At 40.0% G+C, this 27150-nt stretch overlaps 1 protein-coding gene across 1 annotated transcript in view; it reads left to right on the top strand.

Annotated features, from left to right (window-relative positions):
- ATF2 (activating transcription factor 2) overlaps nt 1-27150 on the top strand; it is an 86883-nt gene that overhangs the window by 23363 nt on the left and 36370 nt on the right. The window contains 6 exon segments of the mRNA XM_074967625.1: nt 5023-5119; nt 7775-7893; nt 10695-10823; nt 14189-14367; nt 14746-14860; nt 15254-15340. Coding sequence (XP_074823726.1) covers nt 5023-5119; nt 7775-7893; nt 10695-10823; nt 14189-14367; nt 14746-14860; nt 15254-15340 — 726 coding nt within the window.

Raw genomic sequence — 27150 nt, 5'->3', positions numbered from 1 at the left:
AAGAATTTAATTTTTAAAAATTCAGTGATTTAAAAAATCCATATTAACTGAGAAAAATAAACGAAATGCTCAAAACTTCATTAGCCCAGAGTTGTTTGCCTTCACTTGTCTTGTGCCCTTTCAGAATGTGGAGAGTGGCAAACTTAAACTTCTGAAAACCCACAGTGCAGGGTTAAGGGTACATTCTATCCCAACAATACAACCTTTACTGTACTTTCACTGGAGCTGGCAGTAGGGTAGTGCAAAGGTTAATAAACTGTCAAGGGAAGTGGAGGATTCTCCATCTTTTGATGTTTTCAAATTAAGACTGGTTTATTTTCTGGAAGATGGTTTAGTCAAACGCAAGGCATTAGGCTCAGTGCAGCAGTAACTGGATGAAATTCTCTGGCCTGTGTCATACTGGAAGTCAGAATCTCTGTTCTAATGGTCCTTTCTGGCCTTAAAAATCTCTGAATCTATACTAGGTAGATCTGAGAAAGGACTAAGCATGTCCCATTATTTGTGTTAAATGCCGGAAGTCAGATATGTGGAACTTATCTGCACGGACTCCAGGTATATTCACTGTGTTAGGTGTACTTGTTTTGAATGGTGGAGGGATTAATTGGAACAACTTGGTAGAGCTGTGCCTGTGATATAAAGAGAGGTGCAGGTGTACCTTGAGGGATCAAGTATGCTTCACTTCAACACTGAGTTTTATAGATTGTCAGTAGAGTTGTGCCAGTTACCTTGTTATGAAGATTATCAGCAGTGTAATGGCATACATGACAGTGGTGTCCGGGGCTTTCTGAAGGATAAGTGAAGGTAAATTCTCAGAGCAAATCCTCAGAACAAGGATGGAAGTGTGGTAACATTTTTTGCAAATCTGGGGTGGTTTGTGTGGAGTAAACTCAGTGTTTGAGTGTAGACCAAGGGTAGGTAGGTAGTTTCCTACACCTGACGTAAACCCAAGGTTTGCCTTGGAAAAGAGAAGGTACTAGACTTTATCCTACTGTGCTGTATGCTCTGTTCCCAAGTGTTCTGAAGCATCTATGCTGTGAATATATGTAATTGGTATGCTGGGGAATCGCTCTAAAAGAGCAGTGTTAAGATTGCATTGCAGGGGTGGCATGTACCTTAACTTTGTATTTTCAGGTTTTCAGAGGTTTAAGTTGAGCCATTTTCCACATTCTGGAAGGGCACAAAGCGTGACTGGGAAACATTAACTCTGCTTTAATGAAGTTTTCGTGAATTTAACTTCCTTTGAATTTAAAAAAAAAAAGCACAATAATTCCTCAGTGTGCTCATGTACCACAGCCCAGGTCTCCACCTCCATTGCCTCTATCTCCTTGGCAGGGATTATCCCAGCCACAGAATACACTGGCCGCACATTAGTGTCTTCAGTGCCCTTACATCATCTCCTCATCTCTCTCCTCAGCCCTCCTGTCCACAGAGAAGCAGGCATTAGCATGGAACATGCAGTTTGAGAAACTGGGGAAAGGATGCAGCAATGGTGCAAGGACTAACGTAGAGTCGGGAGCGGGGAGCATTTTTTGAAGGCAGGAGTGAGGTCATCAGAGGAAGGATGATCCAGTGGTTAGGACTGGGGATTTGAGAGACCCAGTTTCAATTCCCTGCTTCACCATAAACTTCCTGTGTGACCTTTGACAAGTCACTTCGTGTCTCTGAGTCTCAGTTCCCTATCTGTAAAATGGGAATGATAACACTTCCTTACTTCACAGAGGTGTTGTGAATGTAAATACAGTAACTCCTCACTTAACGTTGTAGTTATGTTCCTAAAAGATGCGACTTTAAGTGAAACGATGTTAAGCGAATTCAGTTTCCCCATAAGAATTAATGTAAATGGGGGGGGGGTTAGGTTCCAGGGAAATTTTTTTTTTGCCAGACAGAAGGCCCCCCCCACACACACACACAGTATAAGTTTTAAACAAACAATTTAATACTGTACACAGCGATGATGATTGTGAAGCTTGGTTGAGGTGGTGGAGTCAGATGGTGGGATATTTTCCAGGGAATGCCTTACTGCTAAATGATGAACTAACAATTGGCTGAGCCCTCAAGGGTTAACTCGTTGTTAATGTAGCCTCACACTCTACAAGGCAGCACAAATGGAGGGAGGGGAGACAGCATGGCAATCAGAGGCCCACACCCTGACTGTGAGAGAGGGAGATGCGCATTTCCACTTTAAGTAGGCTGACACCACTCTTAAGTACACTACCTTGTCAAGTTAATCAGCAAGCTGATACCGCAGCAGCTGCTGCCAGGAAGCTCCCTAAGTCCTGAGCCCTGTCGTGTGTCCCCCCTGCTCTATGGAGATGGGGTAAGCGGGGTGCAGGAGCAGGGAGCCCCCCCTCCTACCCCTGCCCCCACCTCCCAGCAAGCAGGAGGCTCTGGAGAGCAGCTCCAAGGCAGAGGGCAGGAGCAGCACATGGCAGTGGGGGGAGGGACAGCTGAACTGCTGGCAATTGATAGCCTGCTGGGCGGCTGCTGCACAGGGACCTTAGGGGAGCGGGGAGCTGATAGGGGGGCTGCCGGTCCATCCTGGTTCCAAGCCCCCCACCAGCTAGCTCCACCGGGCTGCTCTTCCTGCAAGCAGTGGACAAAGCAGGCGGCTGCCAAACTATCTTATAAGGGAGCATTGCACAACTTTAAACGAGCATGTTCCCTAATTGATCAGCAACATAACAAAACAATGTTAACCGGGACGACTTTAAGTGAGGAGTTACTGTAGTTAAAGATTGAGGCACTCGGATACTACAGTGATAGGAGCCATGTAAGTACGTATAATTGATGTTAATATTGATGGATGTGGGGTTTTGGTGGGGGCAGAGCTGAAGCCACTACAATATCACCTGCTGCACATCTCTGACCCCCTTTCACTCCACTCTTTCCTGCATTATTCCAAGCCCCATATTCCTCCAAGCTGCTCAGACTCTTCTATTACTGCTCTGACACTGCTCTGTCTCCTCCAACGTTCCCTCCATATGCCTGCTGCTTTGAGCCCTTTCCACACATTTACCAGCTCCACTCTTCTCCTTGGCACTCCGTGCCCCTGGTGATCTTGGAGGGGCTATAGGCAGGTGGGAAGGTGGTGGGGCTATGAGGATTCCATCAGCTGAAACCAGGAAGAGGCAGGTGGGTGGAGAAAAAGTATCTACCCCAAATCTGGCCATAGTGTATGGGGAAGAGGCTCTAGACATCCATTTTCAGCAGAAGATCCAGATCTTGGCTCTTATGTGGTGAGGCAAGGACTCAGACTTCCCCATGAAGGGCTGGAACCCTCCAGGTCCTAGCTTACATGCAGAGTGGGAGGGACAGGGGCTAAGACCCCCTCTGAGAGGCAGGAGCCCCCTGGTTCCTTGAGCTTACCTAGCCCCCAGCTGTGGGGCTGTGAATGGGAGGAATCTCCTTTCTCCTCCCTCCCCCCCTTCTACTGCCACTACCTGGCCCGGGCAGGGCTAGGGGAGGGGAGAATGTGGGGCAAACCAGCATTTGAATTATCCTTGGCGTGTTTGGGTCCCTCAGTAGCTGTGCCAGAATACAGCCCTAAGGGGAAAAGCCCACCTCCCAACCTCACAATTCCTGTCCTGCTCCAGCCCTTCCCCCCATTCTCCTTCACTGCTCTGACACCTCCCCTGTACACACATTCCTCAGCAGTGTCCCAACAAAGTAATAAGAATTTGAAAAAATTGTGAAAAGCTCCTGAGAGTGAGTTGTATAGTAGATACCCCTTGACCAATGACACATTGACTTGCTATCCTTTTGATCACACTCAGTTCCATTGGTCAGGAAACAGACAAAGACTGACGTGTGATTTAGTTATTCTGTCTAGTGGTCTTTCATCTTCTCTCTATTTAATTAATGGTCATTTCCTGGACAATATTTCTAAAGTAAAATCAGAATCTGCATGTGGATTTTAGAGCAATTTAAAATATTGTTCTTAAACCAGAAACATTGGTCTTGGTAAAACTTCCAAAAGCAGCGCTGCAGAATACAGGCAAAGAGCAAGGATGTGCACAATGCACATTCTGTGAAAGCTGCCAAAGGCAGGGGTAGAACTCAAAATAGATGAGTACAGTGAACACATCATGTTTCCTGAAGCCGCCTAGTTATTGTGACAACAGCCTGCCTAGCACCCTTGCTGCGCACGTGCATTTCCATCTCTTTGGCTCATCAGTTTTGGCAAAAGCCATTCTGGAGATATAAACTCTGTCAATAACTTTTTCAGTATTGTATTGACTGGGTGCCATATGCTAGCTAAATTAAATGTTGAGTGAATGAGATCAGTTTGGGGACTGTTGGAGCCATAATCTGAGTTCCAGGTGTGTGCAAAAAAAAAAAAAAAAAAAGATTTTATAAAAAGCTGAGGGATTGTATCTTTGGGGACCCCCCCTTGATCAAATGACCCCTTTATGGATTATTAACCCTACTCTACAGGCCCATGCTGCACAGCAAAGACAATCCAAATAGGCATGTGGATTGTAGAGTATTCACAGTGGTCAACCCTTAAACAAAAAGCCATGTTCAACCTTAACCATGTTCAACTTTAGCTATGGCAGCGAACCCACTCTTCTGTAATTGCAAAAACCACAGAAGTTACTGTGCTCAAAGACGATAAATGTTTATAATACTCCCTTTGTGTCAAACGTGTCTTGACTTTTTGATGACTGTAAGGTTCTTCACAGTATCAGAAAGTAAAAATTTGTTTTATGTTGATTTTTACTGACTCATAGTGTTGTTACTTAATTATTGTGGACATTCATTATCAGTATTGTGTGTGTGTGTATATATATATATATATGTATATATATATATATTTTTTTTTTAGTTAACTCTTTCTGACCACTTGATGGGAGAATATTATATCCAGCATTAACAAGAACAGATGTTTATGTTTAAAAAAAATCAACTGATATTTTAGTGATAATGATGGTTTTACATGCTGTGAAAATGACTTTCCATATAATTACGTTCACTTTGGTCAAATTCAAAGTTTTAACTGTACTTTAAAACTTTTTGCTACAGCGTTTTACCAACGAGGATCATTTGGCTGTCCATAAACATAAACATGAGATGACACTGAAATTTGGTCCAGCTCGTAATGACAGTGTCATTGTGGCTGGTTAGTATATACTTTTATTAATAAATTATCCATCTTTCTCCTGGAATGTACACAAATTTTGTGGGGTTTTGTACATGATATAACTTCTGTAGACTGGTGAAAGAAAATACCAAAGAATTCCTGTATGGTAAAGATTTGCAACATGTATTCATTATCCATTACATTTCTATCTAAATCACCTCTCTTCGCATGATATATAGAATAAATACAGGATTGTCAATATTGCAATAGTTGGTTCTTATATGAATGCTTACATAAGTTAAAGCACATACTGTATAACCTTTTATGTCTAACCTCATCTGACACGTAAACGCTTCCCCAAGGTCTTGGTTGCCCTTATAGTTTACATGTATGTTGAAATAGTTTTTTGTTTTTTTCTAAAAATACTACACATTTTACAGACTTCAGTTGTCTCAAGAAAATCAATCAATAGTATTGTAAATATTTTAAAATAAATAGTTTGTTATAAAGAAGACAAGCCTTTTAATTTTGTCTAAGTCAAAACTACTTATTTACAATATCTGAAATCAATATTTCACCTCTGAATCCCTTTGCCTTTCTTGGTCAGTCAGAATCTTATTTTCTTATTATTGTTTTATTTCTTTAAAAAGTTCCTCTCTAAATTTATTAAGTCTATGGCTCTTATAGACACAGACCAAACATGAATGAACCATTAAACTGTAAATTTTGCTAAGTAAGTTCCTCTTGAACTTCTTGGGGATAGAGCATATATTACACTATGGATATAGTCAAAACATTTTCCATTGGTGGAGCAGTCTAATTTAATTGTACAAATGCACTAGCCCCTCTTTCCAACTTTCTGTTATCTCAAGTTGCTAATTTATTAGGAGAGGCAGACAAATGGAATTCTACAATTAAAAAAAACTGGCAGACTTTTAAATACCATAAATGCTATCTGCAGTGTGTGCAGTTTGCGGGGGACATCTATCCGGCAATCAGATGAGTGTCAGTGAAACAATGAGAGAGTTCTTTATCTGCCTTCCCAAGTGCGCTACCGTACTTCCATGATCTTCACCGACTGTCATCCACGAACTCCCCTTGAAATTAGTGGAACCTTGTGTAATGTTATCTCCTATATTTATAATACATACTATACGGTAAAACAGCTTACTTTCCCCTGACAGTGCATAAATTCTAAGTGAAATAAATGGGAGTTTCCATACTATCCAAAATATAGATTTAAAATGAGTCCAGAAGTCATTCACACAATAGTCAATGGAAGTGCTGTGATTCTAGTTTGCAAACATCTTTTAAATAAAAAAATTTTGGGATACTATTTTCACCACACTTTGCATGCAACTTACAAATGACACAGCATATGAATAACAAAAGCAGTAGTCCCTATTGTTGTTCACAATAAAAGGACAAATACAAAACAGGTCCATGATTCCATCAGGATCCTCTCTGCTAATCCAGGCACTTAAGAGTTGTTCCTTCAGCCAACAAATGGAGACAGAACTCAGACTTTTGATTACATCTTCCTCTGTATCTGTACCATGAGGGACTTACTGGTCTACAAAGCTCAGTTGTGTGTCTCCAGCAGGTGGAGCAACAGTTCTACTTCTGGCTGGCCTGAATGAAAGAGGAAAAGAAGTGTGCCTTGGAGGCCTAGGAAACTTTTTGGCCACATACCATATCTCCCTTTCCAGTCTTATCCCTGGGGTTTTGAATGAGAGAATCTTCCTAATTACCAAAACTACAAGTGAATGCCACCTTCCAAAAGTTAACAGTTATTAATGTAAATACAATATTTTTATCTGATTTTTCTTTATGTATGTAACCATTCAAGCCTCCATTGTAGCCTGCTACTTAGTGTGTATATGAAAGTGGAAAGTGATGAGGTAAGAGGGAACTCCACTCAACAGAAGAGCAAGCCTAATGAAAGGCTTCCCTCTGATAGCAATCTCTGCTCACCCGTTCGTGTGTATTGTTGGGTTTTACACCTATTAATTTGTACCAGGGCATAGCAAAGTGTGCCCCCGTCAAAGTGGGAACGAGCCTTCATCCATATCGTAATGTTTATTTATAGAGTGTATTATTAAAAATAACATTAAAAATCTAAGAAAATTGGCCCATGTATCTGATGTGTCTATTTTTAATCATTTAAATATTTTTCAGATCTAACTACTCTCTCCAAAATAGGTGGAAGCAAAACCCACATTATGAAATAACTGACAGCTAAGTTGTTTAATAAGCAATTTTAAGAAAAACTAGCATAGAAGTATTCCAAACTGGCCAAAATATTATTTTTACACACACACAGTAAAAATATCAAATGTGTTTTGAATTAAATTGCCAGAAAGTTTTGAAGAGTTATATGCCCGCTTTAATTGAAAAATTATTTAAAATAAATGAGTTGGTAACCTTAGCAATAGTGGTTTTAGGTAGAATGGGCTGCAAGTCTCTATAATTAAAGGGAAAAGTTGGATCTTAAATTTGTTTTTAAATAATGTTAAAGAAGAGTCCTTATTTTAACTAGTTGGTTGTTTGCTTTAGTGTTAACTTTAGGATAAATAACCACAGTAATTAAAACTTGGGCATTGGTGGTATTTTCATATTTTTATTTTGAAAATAGTAGTAACATGTACTTACTAAATGGTATTTTGGGGAAAAAAATGTTTCGTTTCATTTCAGATCAGACACCAACACCAACCAGATTCTTGAAGAACTGTGAAGAAGTGGGTTTATTCAATGAACTAGCAAGTCCTTTTGAAAATGAATTCAAAAAGGCTTCAGAAGATGACATTAAAAAAGTATGTTGGCAATATTGGGCTTAGAAGTTACTGTATACATTTTTGGGGGGGGGGGGGGTCTGGAAGTATATAGTGTACTGAGAGATTTGTTTGTTTTGATAAAGCAGAGGAACCATGTCCTAGTGGAATGTACGCTTTAAAAAAGTTAATGTTCTCATTATTTTGTTTTTCAACTTTGAAATGCATCAGTCATCAACACAGAAATGTACATATAAGTTGTGTGGAGAGAATATAAATTTAGGCCCCAATCCTGCAAAGACTAACACACCTGCTTCATTTTACACAATGTGACTTTAATTGGCTTTACTGCTGTCTTTTAATTATTTAAAGGCCCGATCCACAGTTTATTAAAGTGAATGGGCACCTTTCCATTGAATCCAGTAGGCTTTTGGTGAGGCCCTAGATGAGTAAATGGTTCTAAAAAGAATCCAGTTCTTACAAGAGGAAAAAATATATACATAAAATCAGGTGGAAGGAATAACTCTTATACTTCAATTGTTTTGCAGGTATACAGATTAGACAACACTTTAACAATGTACACATTATTTTAACAACTGAATATTAGTAATGAGTTAAACAGTGGTAATCAAATTCAGCAACTAAAAGTGAAGTATGGTTTGAGAACCGATTTTACTACTTTAACTTCAGTAAAAGTGACGTTTAAATCCCTTTGACAGACAGATCCCATTTGAAAGACAAATGTTGATAACAACCAAAACCACCACACTTGTTCTTATTGTACAAATTGAATTTTTGTGTAAACTTGAATTGAATCCTTTCCTAATTAACTTTATTTAAATACATTTAGGTGTGATGTCTTTCATTTTAATTCCTTCCCATTTATAAATGCGTAGGGCCCAAACCTGCAAACACTTACCAATGTGAAAAAGTTTACTCATATGAATATAGTTATTCACATGTACAAAGGTATGCAGGATCACATCTTTGGTTTTCTTTGTCTCTGTGTGGAGGTAGCAGAGGCACTGGGAATATAATAGGACCTTACGATCCCTAACAAAATCTGTCACCTGCCATTTTCTGTGTGCCCAACACAGCTCCAAATTATGACTCCCACTAATATGTTCCCACTGTCTCGCACCATTATATGTAGCACTATTGAGCCTGTGAGTACTTGCAGGAGGTTTCCAGAGTGCTCGCTGCCATCTCAGGAGGCTACAGGGATCAAAGAATTTTTTAAGCTTCTTTGCAGTTTCTTCAACACTGCTCTTCATCCTCCCAGCTGACCTTCATGTCTTAGGGAGGGATATTGTACTGTGATCTCCCTGAGTGACTCCTAAGGGCAGTGATCAAAGGAGAATGGGGTTAATAGGGAGTATCATGTGGGAGGAGTTATCTAACTGCATTTTCTGGTTTTCAGAGGTTTTAGTTTCTGGCTTTTAACTTCCATGTTCTGGAAGAGTATAGGGAGAAGGGGCACTCCTAAACAATTTCTCTCTCTTTAATAAAGTTTGGTTGTCTCTTAAAAGAACCAGATAGAAGAGTATAATGAAAGGTAAAAAATCTTTCTGGAGAGAATTATTTTCCTCTAAGGTATTTTGGCAGATGGGCTAGTTTGCAATATGTGAGTCACTGGCTAAATACTCTGGAATTTCTCTTTCTTAAAGCAGAATCAGTGATACTGGTTAAAATATATATTTTTAAAGGGATTCCAGATGTAGTCCTCATGCCCTTAAAAGTTTTTCTGTCAGATTTTAATAATGTGAAGCCATTTAAGCAATTAAATATATTTTTCCCATTCTCTTTTTAAACAATTGTGTCTTTTTCAATAATTATTCAATATCTTTGTTTGATAACATTTTTTCCCTTAGCTTTCGGAACTTACATAAGGTTTTGATGCCATACTTGTGATTGTAATCATTTGCTTGGTAACTATAAGATTTAATAAGCATCGCATTGTGACTTCATGATGTGAGTTCAAAATAAAGTAGAAGTTAGGTTGTAATGGAGAGCAGTTATTCAGAACAAATCTGCAGTCACACTAAAGAAAATTACTGGGAAAGAAAAATGAGTCTTGTGTGGTTTTTTTAGGTTTTTTTAAAAAAGTTTTGCCTGAGGTTGAGATTTCCAACTTAGACTTGCATATATTTTGAGATTTAAAGTGTTTTCAAACTTTAAACTTTATTCTTAGCAATGTAATTTAAAATTTTAGCATGTTATGTGGTAAAGTGGTATTTGTGATTTTGAGAGTTCTTCATTACAAGCTGTTATGATTGAATTGAAAATGTAATCAGTTACAGACAAGGAGCCCAATACAGTGTGACCTACATGGTCAGATAAATGGTCACATAATTGTCCTCATTCTCAAGTTGTTAAAATCAGTATGGCCAGCTGTAGCATTCAGAGTACTAGAAGAGAGCAGGCCATGCAGAAGCCCAAGGGACTGAAGATAATACAAGGCAGGGACAGGGGGAGTGGCTTTCTGGAGAATATGGCTATCTTGTGAAGCCGAATACCTTAGGCTCCATTCCCAGCTGTTAACTTCCTAAGGTTTTCAGGAAAGGAACACTTCTCCTACAGAACTTACAGGGATTGGCCTGTACTTTGGCTGGCCTGAGGACTTGAAAGGAGAGGAACCAGACATCTGCCCAAGGGACTGAAGGTCATGTAGAAGTGGGAATGATGGGGTAGCTTTATGAGCTGGCTCTGCTTTAGATGACCTGTGCTCCTTGAGAACAGAGCCGCTACTCCATAGGATTGATACCTTCCCCAGCAGCTTATTTTGTTTTTACATATTTTAATTTGAGTGACTAACAGGTTTATTTGCATGTTTACTCTTCTAGATGCCTCTAGATCTATCTCCTCTTGCAACACCAATCATAAGAAATAAAACTGAAGAGCCTTCAGTTGTGGAGACAACTCATCAGGATAGTCCTTTACCTCATCCAGAGTCCACTACCAGTGATGAAAAGGTCAGGAACTTATTTTTCTGGATTCAAAACATTTTTATAAAGAACATTCACAGCAATGTATTTAGTTTTGTATATATTTACTGGAACTACTTTGGTGACCTAATTGTTTATTGTACAGTGATGGTAGTCATATTGTAAAAGATTCAAAGCCTTCAGCCCTTCAGTTAAATTTTGCTTAAAATAAGCATCCCTTATTCTTCCCACTTGTCCTCCAACAAATTTAGGAGAGAGCAGATTTTTCCTGGTATTTCTTCTTCTTGTCTTAGTCTCATCTACATGGGTTTGGCTCTTTGAATCCTTCTCTATTCCAGCCTGTCTTGAAGCAGTTCCTCGGAAACGCCACAACTAATTATATCCTTTAGTATAACATCCATCCGTCTAGTTTCAGGTCTTCAAGCCCTTCTCTTATCTTCCACTTTTCGGTTTAACATCCTGTTTCCTATATATTCCTCCAATGTCGGGCATATGAAAATAAACCATCTAAGTCTGGATTCCCTCAGCTTTCCTATAATTGGTACCACCTTCACACTTCCTCAAATTGTACATTCCAAACATGGTCCATCCTTATAACTCCAAGCATCCATCTTAACAGTAATTTCCACTGTAAGAACTGCTCCTGGCTCTTCCTTGGTGTCCAGCACTCAGAACCATACAAAAGTGCTGGCCCAATTACCATCTTGTAGATCTTGCTTTTCAGTTGAATAGGCATTCTCTTATCGCAGATCACTTCACTCACTTTTCTTCATTTAGTCCATGAGTTTTCTGTTTTGTTTATAAGAAAAACAACTTTTTTTAAAAAGGGTACCTTTATACATCATAAATAGGGCTGCAGATTTGTCACAGCTTTTTTATCAAAAAATCATGGCGTGATATTGGTAAATTTAGTAAAAGTCACAGGTTTAGGGACTGCTCTGTGATTTTTGTTGATAAATGCCTTGACAAATGAGGGGGCACTGACCACCTGCACCAGCACCGTCCCAGCACCACAACCTTAATCCTGGCCTAGATAATGTGATTGTGGCTGTACAAATGACCACATAGTTTACTTTTGTTTTGTTTGTTTTTTGCCAGGTTACCATATAAATTCACAAAATGTCCGTTTTCCTGCTATCAGCCTAACATTTTGTCTGCCTTCTTAGGTTCTGCTTGCTTTTCAGTCCCCCTCTTTCCCAAAGGGGAAACAAATGTGTTTCTTTACTGGCTATTATACTTCTGGTATTAAAAGGACAGAGTGGGAGGCAGGGAGAAGGGATATCTTTCATGATTCAGTGCATCAAGGATGAGAGTGTGACCTGAGCCACCAGACCTTTTCTTGCAGCTGAATGGGCAAAGCAGCTGAAGCAGTTGCATTATCTTGGGCAAAGAAGACTTACAGGAGGAATTTGCTGCCATCTGGTGCTTGTCAGCTGCTCAGGATCACAGCTCTACTCTTGCAGTACTTATGAGCGCTTTAAGGCAACCACATTCTCCTTCTGCACAGCTCCTAAACTTAACCTGAACAAGGTTACCCTTTAGGAGATCTACACAGCAGATTTCTTCCGCTGCAGTCCTCCTCTGGTTTCCCGCAATGAAATGCTTCACGCCCTTGTTCAAAATCTGGGAGGACTGATGAGCCATGCAACAAATGCAGGTTGTGTTTGGCTGTTTGGTGAGGAGCAAGCTTCAAAGCTGAAGGTCTCTTTATTGAAAAAGCCATGCTGCCAATCCATTCCTATTTAAACTAGAAATGCTTCCAGTTTGACCACTTCTGAATTCAAAAGGCACCATGGAAAGAGAAGCAGTCTTTAGGGCAGCTAGGTCCCTAACTATTCAGGGCATTATCAGTCCAAATCTACAACATAAGCTTCATTCAGAAATCAAATGGAAGCCAGTGCAGCCTATAGGGCACAGGTGTAATATGTTCGCTAAGTGAAATACCATTTAATAAGTGGGGCGCTGAAATCTGTACTAACTGAAGGGGTTTTTTTTCATAGTTTTAAAATGTCCTCCTGAGTACAGCAGCAATCAAATCTGACAAAGGGTAGGTAACTGGAAAGGCCTGCATCCAAAGGAAAGATAAAAACCAAGTCCAGATAAAGTGCTCTGCTGCTGCTACCTGTACTTACCTCCAAGAGCAATAGAGGATCTAATAAGGAACAAACAGTGGGCATGCTTCCTCGATCGGTGGAGATAATAATCTCTTCCTCCAACCTACAAATATCACTTTTATCTGATCTTGATTTGAGTTGCCACTAATTGGTTCTCATCTTAGCCCTATCCTGGTTTGGTTAACTGCTCAGCTCCCTGTCCATAGAATGCATTTATTATGTGTTTTCATTTTATGGAGTATTTATATTCTATTTCAATACAATTAATGGTTATTGAATTTAGTAATAACAAACATTACCATATAATTTCCAGTTTGCTGTATAATGCAGTGCTGTCTCATTAATTTGTTGGGGGGTAGTTGCCATGTACAGTAGGTAAAGTTTATAGCACAGTATACAGGATCCCATGTTATTAAAGGGAATTCCTTGTTTCAGTACCTTCTGTGAAGTGCTTTGGGGTCTTCAGATGGAAGGTATGTGTAGATGTGCTAAATGCTTGTTTAATATTTTCATTGAATCCTAATTGATTGCCAGTCTCAGGATTATGACAATCACATCCTCAGTCAGTTCTGTTACTTGCCTGGTTTACAAGCACAGTGATCTATCTTCTGTGCTCAAATCATTCTTTAAGATTCAGTCAAGATGTAGGTGAGGGTATTTCTAAGCATCTTGAAAGACTGTGAAAGAACTGTAGAATCCTGTGAGTATTTTTCACTAGATTGATTCCTAGTTAAATCAGAGAAATTAGTTTTTAAAAGGAGTAACAAATGTACATAGTTTTTTTTTGGTTCTTACTGATTCCAGTGGCCCTTTTGTTTCAGCTGTTATATAAACCTAAAAGAAATATTCACTTTATTTTTCTCTTTGCCTTATGTCAGTGCATACTGAAAAGGTCTGTTTACCGAGAACTGATGCAACCGGTAGCATAATATTGATTTAGTTCCTTTCCCCTGTATCTATTGGACTTATTAATATAAACCCTGACAGCATATTTGAGCAATATGTCTCATACCTCAGCAAACTGGTCTTGAATTTGTCCTAAAGTTGTGATGAACAGATGCTTTTCTTGATTTTGTTTGTCACAGCCTTAATTATTGAGCCTACATTTTTGCTGAACTTACTCAGTTTTTTAAAACAGCAGAATTCATTTCACTCCAGCAGTCTGTAAGTTTTGTAAATGTTACAAAGATTGCTGATTTTTCTCTGTAATCTATGTTCACTGCACAATCTTTATTGATGGTCTGTAATTTCAGTGGTTAATTTTCATTTTTCCCATAGGAAGTGTCACTTCAGCAGACTGCACAGCCTACATCAACAATAGTTCGTCCAGCATCACTGCAGGTTCCTAATGTATTGCTAACAAGTTCTGACTCAAGTGTTGTTATTCAGCAGGCAATACCTTCACCAACTTCTAGCACTGTCATTACCCAGGCTCCATCCTCCAACAGGCCAATAGTGTAAGTTATATGTGATAGTAAAATATTTTATTACAGATTTCTAAAAAGATTTTGTCTATTTTACATGGTACTTTTGATCACTTTTTCTGCAATTTAATAAATAATGCGGCCTCCAGCTCCATATTCTCCAACAGTACAGTGAGTTTACATTATAACTCTGACACAGTTATGTCAAACAGAATTACTGTTAAATGTACAGAATGTGGATAATATTGATACCTTGTTAAAATGGCAAATAGTTTAAGCTGTATTAAGTTTGGACAGGGTTAAACCAAATTAATAATGTATCAAGCTTTGTAATAAGAAATGTCAATATCTTTCAATTCTGTTGTGTATTTGTGTCCTTTTAAAATATTTCCTCCTCTTTGTTTTTCTTAGACCAGTACCAGGTCCTTTTCCTCTGCTGTTACATCTTCCTAATGGACAAACTATGCCTGTTGCTATTCCTGCCTCAATCACAAATTCTAATGTTCATGTCCCTGCTGCAGTTCCAGTAAGTTTACACATGACCTATTATACATTCTTAATTTTAAAATAATGCAGACTTGCATAAATGCTGCTTTTTTTTTTTTAATTTCAAACACTAACATTTAAAAAAAAAAGATTTTTGGACTTGATTTACATATTTTTGGCAACTATTGTAATTTGTGCTCTGAATACTTGTGAGAGTAGTATATCTTTATCATTCCAAATATTACTTAAATGGTTAGAAATACTTTAATTTACTCTGGAAGGGTAAAAAGCTACTGATATATCTTAAGCCTTAGAACTTAGATTTACAGATTTTGGTAGCTGTTTTGGTTCTAGTGGGCAATGCAATCATATAATTTGTATTATGTTGGCATACTCAGAGATTGTTTTTCATTTTTATGACTTTCCTGGTCAGCTTGTTAGACCTGTCACCATGGTGCCTAGTATCCCAGGAATCCCAGGGCCCTCCTCCCCACAGCCAGTGCAGTCAGAGGCAAAATTGGTAAGTTAGAATTCCATTGATCTTCAAGAAGGTTAATCAGAAAAAATGTTGTTCTTAATAATTAGGTCTTACTACAGATGTAGTTGTTAGATTTAGTCATTGTTATCGTGTGGTATAAATTTTATTTTCTACAGAAGACAAGCTCTGTGCTGGAATCTCAATGCTGGAAAATGAGAGAGATCAATTTGTTTTGGTTTTATGGTAATTTCAGATTCTTATATGATTGTTAGCACCAGGACTAAAACACATTTATGAATTTAGCAGCACTAATGAAATGTACTTTGAAGAAGAACAATTTTTTAACTGTAAACTCAGTCTCGCTCCTCATAGTGAAGAGTAGACATATATGTGGCTTTTGGAGAGGGAGGAGACACAAGCTTAATATCACTTCAGCAGTGAACCTTGCCTGCCAATAGAAGCAAAATGGAAGAATTACAGAGGTAAGCCCATACCAAAATGGTGTGAAGCTTCTTAGCAGAAAAGACTATAGAAATAAAAAACAGGCTTTTCATAACAACACACCTCCTAATATTCCCAGCTGCTTATGGTCTCTTCTTCCAGGCATGTAACCTGATAGGGTTTAGGGTATGATGTACATAAAAAGTTGGTTTGTTAAGATGACCTGGAACAGGTGGAAGATAACCAAAAAGGGTAAAGAAAAAAATCAGTGTTATAAGTGTACATTAATAGGATCATAATTATAGTGTACACTTTAATTAATCACTTCCAATAAAAATGTGTATATTCTCCAATTTGTTAGCTAGTTGCTTCAATGCTTTTTTATCTAACTTTTCATTCCATCTGTTCTTGTAAAATGGAATGGGAACTATATGAAAGAAGAATTAAATAAATGTCCCCCATGTGCATTGGTAGAAGAGCACCACAAACTGAATCTGTCTTGTAGATTACATGCATTTTACTTAGGATAGTGTTGCGTTATTCCTGACACTCATTTATTTGTATATAAAAAGTTAAGAGGAGAATCAGGAGCAGTAAGTAGATAAAAATATTATTTTTAAATGCAAAACAGTAGGGGAATTTAGGGGCAATAGCACCCTGCTAGGGCACTTTCATGGCGACAGCAGGAGCAGGCAGCCCAGTTGCTACTGCTGCAGGAGCCACTTTGAGACTGTTTTTATATAGCTGACAGGAGGGGATAGAGAGGACCGCATAGAGAGATGAATCCCTTAAAATCCTTTATTAATGTGGGGAGAAGGCTGGGAAGGCCCTCAGTCAGTGAACTTTCTTTTTGGCCTCCACTCCAAACCCTAGTCTATTCAGTAGTGAGGAGGGGTGCAGGGGTACACCCAGAGATGGGCCAAGGACCCTTTCCACATCAAATATCTGTCTGTGTGAGGTGAGGCTGCTGGACACATAGAAACCCTTTTCCCTAAAATGATACAACCACTCTGAGGAGTGCATTGGCCACCAGTGAACTCTGAGTAGAACTGCCTGCTACAGTCAGAGCTACTCTCTTATCTCCGCTCCCTTTGGGTGAGTTGGCCTCCGAAGTGCTGCAAGAGGTGGGAGGACAGTACTAAGGGCTTTTTCTGCTCAGTTCCCTCTCTCATCCTTCAGGGGAATTGAAAAAGGAGTCCTTCATTTTCAGAGTCAGGAAAAAAAATAATTGTAACTGCCTTCTGAGAGAATGTATTTATCTTAATTCTGGGAAAAGATTAATATAAGAATTGGGGATCAGATAAGAACAAGAATTCTATTTCCTCACCTGATGTATTCCACAGGATCAAAAGACTCCTATTCACAGAATTTCACTATGTGGAATCTATTAAACTTCAAAACTGGAGGTCCAAATAATTTTTGTTTAGTTGGCAAGAAATTAGATTCTTAAGAGTAAGATTAAATCATGTAGTAATATGCTTTATATGTGAAAAAATACAAGTGGTAAAAGCTTTTGATTTCACATAGGAAAAAGCAATCACTCATAGAGAAGGCACAAAAATAGCATAAAGAAAAACAGAGATTGCAAGACTTAAAATTTAATAGTCTCATTAGTTTTCTCATTAGAATGTAGGTAATATGTGCACTTCAGTGTTTGCTTATCTTCTTTAAGTGGAATGGTAAAAGCATACTCACCATATTTCTTCTTTTCTTTCTTGTCTCTATGAATAAGGAATGAGCAGAATATATCAGAATTGTGTATATTTGTTGTGCTTTATATAGCGTATATTCACAAAAATGATTATTTCTATTAAAGTGTAAAGAACTAAACAAGAAACCTAATATTCACAGAAAAATTTCTCCAGCAAAAAATTACATAGCCCAACAGCTAAGAATGATAGAAAATACAGTATTATCAACAGGCACCCTGGGTTACCAATTTTTTTAATTCCCATTTGATTTTCAGAATTCTGATGTCTTTCTGGTATATTTCTTGCACGTAAAAACATGTTCAACATGAAACTGCTGCAGTGTAACCTGCAATACATTCTAAGTTCTGCAAATGTCAAAGTAATTACATTTACTTTTATTACTTGTGATGGTCTCTGTTAAACCAATAGAGGGCTTCGACATTTAATTATATTTGATTAATATTTCCTTGATAAACTAAGTTGATGAAAATACCTTTTTTAAAAATGCTATGCTCCGGTTGTCAATAAAACTTAAGAAGCAGGATTAGCTAGATACTATTAATATCAGTTAAACACTATTTCTAGGCTTATTACATATTTCTCTTAGTATATCACTATGATTACTAGCTAGAAGACAAGGATGCAGAATTTTTGAATTCATTTGGAACTTTCTTATTGATATTGTAAGAGACAGCTTAGTCATGTGTAGACATATTTCATTGCTGTGGATTTTTCTCATATTACACTAGGGAAATGTAACATAAAAACCTACTTTACGTAATTGCTAAGACAACTGGTTGCCCAACTTGCTAAAACAACTGGCTACCTAACGTCAAAACTGTCTGCTGAATACATGACATTCAGTGGGACAATAAATAGGCTGCTGACCTAGGGATGATGTCTTGACAGTTGGTAAGTGACTTGGAGGGCTGTTATCTATTGTTTGCCTTTAGCTGTCATTAGTTAAACTTTTGTCTTCTATAATGCAAAAACTGAAATTTCTAATCTCTAATATAGTATCTTGCATCTTTTTTTGCAAGTTATATATAAAACAATATTATTCTAAGGTACTGTCAGTTGGGACATTCTGAGTATTCCAGAAATTCAGGATGAAGTGATTTTGATGTGGTGGTGGTGTTTGAGACCCTAACCTCTTTTTTGACAAGACACATGACAATTTGCCCAAAAGGAGGCAACCATGTTCATAGGTTCCTGCAGGGATGATCTAATTTTTTGCCCTTGGGCAAAAACTAGCACTATCATTCCCACCAAAGAAACATCTTCTGCCATCCTCAGTAAATCAGGGAGCATAATGAACATTGTAACATTTAAGATATAACAGCAAACTATCCTGATGTGAAGGAAAGATTAGTGAGCGGCCAATACGGTTGCATCAGGAGTTCTTTAAAGATATGAAAAACTAAAAGGAATGCTACAAAAAGTGAAAATTTGGACTTGTTGCTAAGGATGAGTACAAAAGAATATCATAAGCATGTAGAGACAAAATGAGGCAAAGGCACAAAATGAGTGGCACCTAGCAAGAGACATAAAAGGCAATAAAAAGAGGTTCTAGAAATACACTGAGAGCAAGAGAAAGATAAAGGAAAGTCTAAATCCACTATTTAGCGAGGGACAGATAATACCATCCAGAAATTCTGAAACATTAATGCCCATTTTGCAGCAGTTTTACCTAAAAAGGTGAATTGTGACCAGATACTCAATACAATTAATATTTACAACAGGTGGGAAGGATCACAAACCAGAATAGGGAAAGAACAAGTTAAAAAATATTTGGGTAAGCTGTATGTTTTCAAGTCTGCAGGGCCTGATAAAATTCACCCTAACGTATTAAAGAAACTAAGGGCATGTCTATACTTACCAGGGATCAAAGCTGCTGTGATCGATGCAGCAGACGTCAATTTAGCGGGTCTAGTGAAGACCCTTTAAATTGACCGCAGAGCACTCTCCAGTCCACTGCGGTACTCCACTGGAACGAGAAGATTAAGGTAAATCGATGGGAGCACATCTGCCGTTGACACAGTGTGGTGTAGAGTTAGCAGTAAGTCGGCCTAAGCTATGTCAACCCCAGCTACATTATTCATGTATCTGGAGAAGCGTGACTTAGGTAGACTTGCTGCAGTAGCGTAGACAAGGCCTAACTGAAACAATCTCGGAACCATTAGGCGTCATCTTTGAGAACTCATGGAAGATGGGTGAGGTCCCAGAGGACTAGAGAAGGGCATGCGTAGCACATACCTTTTAAAAAAAAGAACAAAGAGGGTCTGGGAAATTTTACACCAGTCAGCCCAATTTTGATACCTGGAAAAATACTGGAACAAATTATGAATCAGTTTGTAAAGCCCTTAGAGGATAATAGGTTGATAAGGATAGCCAGCATGGATTTGCCAAGAACAAATCATCCTAGACCAACATAATTTCCTTCTTTGTTGGAGTTACTGGCCTAGTGGATGGGGAGAAGCAGTGATATATTGTGATTTTTTAGTAAGATTTTTGACACAGTTACATATGACATTCTCATAAGCAAACTAGGGAAATGTGGCCCGGATGAAATTACTATAAGGTGGGTGTACAACCAGTTGAAAGACCATACTCTGAGTAGCTATCAGTGGTTCGTTGTCAAACTGGGAAGATGAATCTAGTGGTGTCTTTTGTACTAATTTAGATGGAATAAATGGGCCCAAAGAGTCAACGATGTTGTTATGACAGTATCCAACATTAAAGAGTGTTAAAGAAGGTTTGGGGTCTGGTATACAGAGACCACAGTCTACTTAGAGCAATGGCAAACACACCCTTAAAAAATCTTTTTCACCTTTTATTAAAGAGAGAGAGAGAACGCGAAAAGGAAGGAAGAACTGGTAAAGCATTTGAAATGTAAACTATTTGGGAAGGCTTTTATTTTAACATCCCTTGTTCTTTTCCCTTTAGCTGGAGAGAGAGTTTTTAGAAGGAAAACCCACTTACTTGACAGTCTATTAGATGGTATTAAAGATGGTAATAACTGCCCTTTTGGGGAAAAGAGAAGTTAGTTGAGAAGGGCTAGAGTTGTCATTGCTGTGAAAGTCCAATCCCATTTCTTAAAAGACAAAACAAAACACACACTCAGAGGGGGAAAGAAAAGAACAGCAAAGATAGAAAATGCAGATTCTGTCTCTAGTGTTGACTTTCACTTGCAGCCTCACTGCTGGAAAAAGAAAGGAACAGCAAACTGTTTTATTAGTTGCTCTAAGGCCTGGCAAACTTGTAGCACCTTTGGGCTGTTTAGGGTATTGCGTTTAGCTGCCTCTTTTGGGTTACAGGCTTACAGCAGTGTTGTAGAATATACAGTCTTGGCCAGCTAAGCCAGATTCTCTTTAAACAGAAGGCAAAAGGCGAGAGTTAGAAAGGGAGTGGTGGGTGGTGTGATAAAGTCTCAAATCCCAGGTGGTATTTGAGATTCAGCTGGAAGTGGTAGAGGTGGCAATGTCATCTGAGTCCCTCTCTTGCCTAGGTATGGTCAGGACATCTTGGAATCAGGTTGACAAAGGTCCAATGATGTTATAGTAGATCCTGCAGTCCCAGGAGATAGTAAGAATGGCAGTCATAATGGTGAAGCTTGCTCTTTCCCCTTCTCTCATCTTTCAGTCAGCCATTGTCACATTAGCCAGCTTTTTCCCTCCACAAGTCTCTCTTTGAGGACTCCGAAAGAGAGTGATGGGCAGAATAACCAATCTTCTTACTATTTTGTCCACCAATTATACCTAATTTCTGACACATTTTTGACTAGATGAGCTCTTGAGGTCCCTTCCAGCCCTTCATTTCTGTGGTTAACAGAAATTACATCCATTTGTTACAAGCTCTTTTGACTTTCCTAATATTCTTCATGGGGAAGGACGACGTGGCGAAAGCAGCAGAGTTGGAGTCAACTTTCAATGTGTGTTAGGCACCTAACTCTCTCAGGTGCTTCTGAAAATTCCACCCTTACTCTGTTTTCCCATCTGTCAGTGGGAAAATAGAACCTTAGGTGGATGTTGGATGCATAATTTATTGCCATTTGACTCTAGTTTAGCATACTTTTTTAGAGTGAGCCGGAGTATAAAACCACTGCATATTTTGATAAATAACTATTTCCTTATGGCTTGTATGTAGCAAAGCTGCAAGCTCAAAATCATATATAGCACCATTTGTTGTGGTAATCATAAGAGTGAGCTTTACTAAAATAAATGGAAATTTTGTTTTAAACTTCAGTTAAAAATAATATGTCCGCAAAGATGCTCTTTGATAATAGATAAGTCATCGTTAAAATTTCATTTTGGCTTTCCTAGAAGACAAAAATCCCACAGTTGTTGGAGATAGGTACCTAATCCGATTCACATACCAAATAAAGCCTTCACTCATGTATTCATCTAAAGAATGTCCTTCTGCCCATTTTTTACCTTCTAAGTATGAGCAGCTCCCGAAGTCTCAGTTCAGTTTCTAAATCTGCTCTCTAGTGACATTTCTAAGTGTTTCCAGCCTGAAGTTGCCCAATTTAATGTTTAGGTTTGCCTGTCATTTGGTTGGTTGCGCTCTATTCCGCTTCCACACATGTGTTTGAGTCTCCCTGCACTGCCTGGATTGCACATCTGTAAATATTTTCTTAGTTACAGCCTTCTTTTGATTTGACTTGAAAGAATGTGTATCTGGTCTTTGAAGATGTATCATTGAGATGTCTGGTGCTAACAGTCTGGAAAAAAGTTTAACCTTATAGGATAGTTTTCTTCTGATGTTTTTCCCCTGTGCAACCAAACTTCATACCAGTATTAATTTGACAAAACAAATGTGCAAGCACAACTGCATATTAACTTTGTAAATATGTAATTTAAATAGTTGGATTTTTGTTTTGTTTTTCATTTGGTGTGATTGTTGTTTTTCTGGAATCTCCAACCTGGGAATGTCAGACTCCTTCAGGGTGGCACAGTCTTGACTTCTCATGTGAAGGGAGCTGTGAGACTGTTACTGCCATAGCCATGTTCAGTCTCCTTTGCTGCTGTGTTCTCTCCTCTAGTCTGCACTATCACTGCCTGTCATCTTACAGGCTGTAAGCAGACTGTAGGGGGACAGTACACTGTGAACACAATTGCCTTGGGTGGGGAGAAAGAGAGAAAACACTGGAGCAAGAAAATAACATAAAGAATGAAAATAAACCAGAAAAAATATATAGAGAAGAAAAAAGAACAGAGATAAAAAAATAGGAAAATGGTTATCTAGCTCTGATCATTTTGTTGTGAAGCGCTCTCCATTAAGGCTGTGTTAAAAATGTACTGTATAAGGAACAATTGAGTGTATGCTTAAATCATAGAATATCAGGGTTGGAAGGGACCTCAGGAGGTCATCTAGTCCAACCCCCTGCTCAAAGCAGGACCAGTCCCCAACTAAATCATCCCAGCCAGGGCTTTGTCAAGCCTGACCTTAAAAACTTCTAAGGAAGAAGATTCCACCACCTCCCTAAGTAACGCATTCCAGTGTTTCACCACCCTCCTAGTGAAAAAGTTTTTCCTAATATCCAACCTAAACCTCCCCAACTACAACTTGAGACCATTACTCCTCGTTCTGTCATCTGCTACCACTGAGAACAGTCTAGAGCCATCCTCTTTGGAACCCCCTTTCAGGTAGTTGAAAGCAGCTGTCAAATCCCCCCTCATTCTTCTCTTCCGCAGACTAAACAATCCCAGTTCCCTCAGCCTCTCCTCATAAGTCATGTCCTCCAGCCCCCTAATAATTTTTGTTGCCCTCCGCTGGACGTTTTCCAATTTTTCCACATCCTTCTTGTAGTGTGGGGCCCAAAACTGGACACAGTACTCCAGATGAGGCCTCACCAATGTCAAATAGAGGGGAACGATCACGTCCCTCGATCTGCTGGCAATGCCCCTACTTATACATCCCAAAATGCCACTGGCCTTCTTGGCAACAAGGGCACACTGTTGACTCAGATTCAGCTTCTTGTCCACTGTAACCCCTAGGTCCTTTTCTGCAGAACTGCTGCCTAGCCGTTCGGTCCCGAGTCTGTAGCGGTGCATGGGATTCTTCCGTCCTAAGTGCAGGACTCTCTGCACTTGTCCTTGCTGAACCCCATCAGATTTCTTTTGGCCCAATCCTCTAATTTGTCTAGGTCCCTCTGTATCCTATCCCTACCCTCCAGCATATCTATCTCTCCTCCCAGTTTAGTGTCATCTGCAAACTTGCTGAGGGTGCAATCCACACCATCCTCCAGATCATTAATGAAGATACTGAACAAAACCGGCCCGAGGACCGACCCTTGGGACACTCCACTTGATACCAGCTGTCAACGAGACATGGAGCCATTGATCACTACCCGTTGAGCCCGACAATCTAGCCAGCTTTCTATCCACCTTATCGTCCATTCATCCAGCCCATACTTCTTTAACTTGCTGGCAAGAATACTGTGGGAGACCATGTCAAAAGCTTTGCTAAAGTCAAGGAACAACACGTCCACTGCTTTTCCCTCATTCACAGAGCCAGTTATCTCATCATAGAAGGCAATTAGTCAGGCATGTCTTGCCCTTGGTGAATCCATGCTGACTGTTCCTGATCACTTTCCTCTCGTCTAAGTGCTTCGTAATGGATTCCTTGAGGACCTGCTCCATGATTTTTCCAGGCACTGAGGTGAGGCTGACTGACCTGTAGTTTCCAGGATCCTCCTTCTTCCCTTTTTTAAAGATGGGCACTACATTAGCCTTCTTCCAGTCATCCGGGACCTCCCCCAATCGCCATGAGTTTTCAAAGATAATGGCCAATGGCTCTGCAATCACTTCCGCCAACTCCTTTAGTACTCTCGGATGCAGCGCATCCGGCCCCATGGACTTGTGCTCATCCAGCTTTTCTAAATAGTCCCAAACCACTTCTTTCTTCACAGAGGGCTGGTCACCTCCTCCCCATGCTGTGCTGCTCAGTGCAGCAGCCTGGGAGCTGACCTTGTTCGTGAAGACAGAGGCAAAAAAAGCATAGAGTACATTAGCTTTTTCTACATCCTCTGTCACTAGGTTGCATCCCTCATTCAGTAAGGGGCCCACACTGTCCTTGACTTTCTTCTTGTTGCTAACATACCTGAAAAAACCCTTCTTGTTACTCTTAACATCTCTTGCTAGCTGCAACTCCAGGTGTGATTTGGCCTTCCTGATTTCACACCTGCATGTCCGAGCAATATTTTTATACTTTTCCCTGGTCATTTGTCCAGTCTTCCACTTCTTGTAAGCTTCTTTTTTGTGTTTAAGATCAGCAAGGGTTTCACTGTGAAGCCAAGCTGGTCGCCTGCCATATTTACTATTCTTTCTACACATCGGGATGGTTTTTCCCTGTAACCTCAATAAGGATTCTTTAAAATACAGCCAGCTCTCCTGGACTCCTTTCCCCCTCATGTTGTTCTCCCAGGGGATCCTGCCCATCAGATCCCTGAGGTTGTCAAAGTCTGCTTTTCTGAAGTCCAGGGTCTGTATTTTGCTGCTCTCCTTTCTTCCCTGTGTCAGGATCCTGAACCCGACCATCTCATGGTCACTCCCAGGTTCCCATCCACTTTTGCTTCCCCTACTAATTCTTCCCGGTTTGTAAGCAGCAGGTCAAGAAGAGCTCTGCCCCTAGTTGGTTCCTCCAGCACTAGCACCAGGAAATTGTCCCCTACACTTTCCAAAACTTCCTGGATTGTGCACCGCTGTATTGCTCTCCCAGCAGATATCAGGGTGATTGAAGTCTCCCATGAGAACCAGGGCCTGCGATCTAGTAACTTCCGTCAGTTGCCGGAAGAAAGCCTCGTCCACCTCATCCCCCTGATCTGGTGGTCTATAGCAGACTCCCACCACGACATCACCCTTGTTGCTCATGCTTCTAAACTTAATCCAGAGACACTCAGGTTTTTCTGCAGTTTCATACCGGAGCTCTGAGCAGTCATACTGCTCCCTTACATACAGTGTGACTCCCCCACCTTTTCTGCCCTGTCTGTCCTTCCTGAACAGTTTATATCCACCCATGACAGTACTCCAGTCTTGTGAGTTATCCCACCAAGTCTGTGTTATTCCGATCACATCATAATTCCTTGACTGTGCCAGGACTTCCAGTTCTCCCTGCTTGTTTCCCAGGCTTCTTGCATTTGTGTAGAGGCACTTGAGATAACTTGCTGTTTGTCCTGCTTTCTTAGTATGAGGCAGGAGCCCTCCCCTTTTGCGTTCTCCTGCTCGTGCTTCCTCCCAGTATCCCACGTCCCCACTTACCTCAGGGCTTTGGTCTCCTTCCCCCAGTGAACCTAGTTTAAAGCCCTCCTCACTAGGTTAGCAAGCCTGCTTGCGAAGATGCTCTTACCTCTCTCCCTTAGGTGGAGCCCGTCTCTGCCTAGCACTCCTCCTTCTTGGAACACCATCCCATGGTCAAAGAATCCAAAGCCTTCTCTCCGACACCACCTGCGTAGCCATTCGTTGACTTCCACGATTCGACGGTCTCTACCCAGGCCTTTTCCTTCCACTGGGAGGATGGACGAAAACACCACTTGCGCCTCAGACTCCTTTATCCTTCTTCCCAAAGCCACGTAGTCCGCAGTGATCTGCTCAAGATCATTCTTGGCAGTATCATTGGTGCCCACCTGGAGAAGCAGGAAGGGGTAGCGATCCAAGGGCTTGATGAGTCTCAGCAGTCTCTCCATCACATCGTGAATCCTAGCTCCTGGAAGCAGCAGACTTTTCGGTTTTCCCGGTCGGGGCGGCAGATAGATGACTCGGTCCCCCTGGGGAGAGAGTCCCCGACCACCACCACCCGCCTCCTCCTCTTTCGAGCGGTGGTCGTGGAACCCAGGTCCCTAGGACAGTGCATTTCATGCCTTCCAATCGGCGGAGTCTCCTTCAGTTCCCTTCCCTCAGATGTATCATCTAGTCCACTCTCCGCATTAGTACCTGTGGAGAGAACATGGTGCTGAAGCATAGTGATATGAAGTTAAACAGTAAGATGTATTGCATTCAAGCTTCTGCATACAATATTAAATTTCGGTAGGTAAAACAGGCATTCTAATGTACTTCTTTTGAGTTGGATGTTCATGTACACAGTGTTAGCTTGCATTACTCTATGCTAGTGTTGTCAGGCACGAGGTGTCAGTTGCTCTTATTCCTATGAAAATATTTTTTATTGTTAGCTTTTAATAGGGATGATGATTCATAGATTCCAACTCCAGAAGGGACCACTGTGATAATCTAGTCTGATCTCTTGTAGCACGGCCCATAGAACTTCCCTAATGTAATTCCCGGAGCATATCTTTTAGAAAAACATCCCATCTTGATTTAAAAATTCAGTGATGCCGAATCCACCATGACACTTGGTAAATTATTCCAATGGTTCAACTTCCAGTGGTCCAGTCACTGGTTCATGTTATATCTTTCTCTGCTATATTGAAGAATCCATTATTAAATATTTGTTCCCCCTGTAGATACTTACACACTGTAATCAAGTCACCCCTTCACATTCCATCTGTTAAGCTAAATAGATAGAACTCCTTAATTCTGTCATTATAAGGCATGTTTGCTCATCCTTTAATCCTTGTGGCTCTTCTCTGAACCCTCTCCAACTTATCTGCATCCTTCTTGAATTGTGGGTACCAGAACTGGACACAGTATTTCATCAGCGGTTGCACAAGTGCCAAATATAGAGGTAAAATAACCTCTCTATCTTGCTTGAGATTCCCGTTTA

Source organism: Natator depressus, chromosome 11, assembly GCF_965152275.1.
Source record: "Natator depressus isolate rNatDep1 chromosome 11, rNatDep2.hap1, whole genome shotgun sequence".
Classification (NCBI taxonomy): Eukaryota; Metazoa; Chordata; order Testudines; family Cheloniidae; genus Natator; species Natator depressus.
Note: the sequence above shows the minus strand (reverse complement) of the source record. Positions and strands in the feature narration are given on the sequence as shown.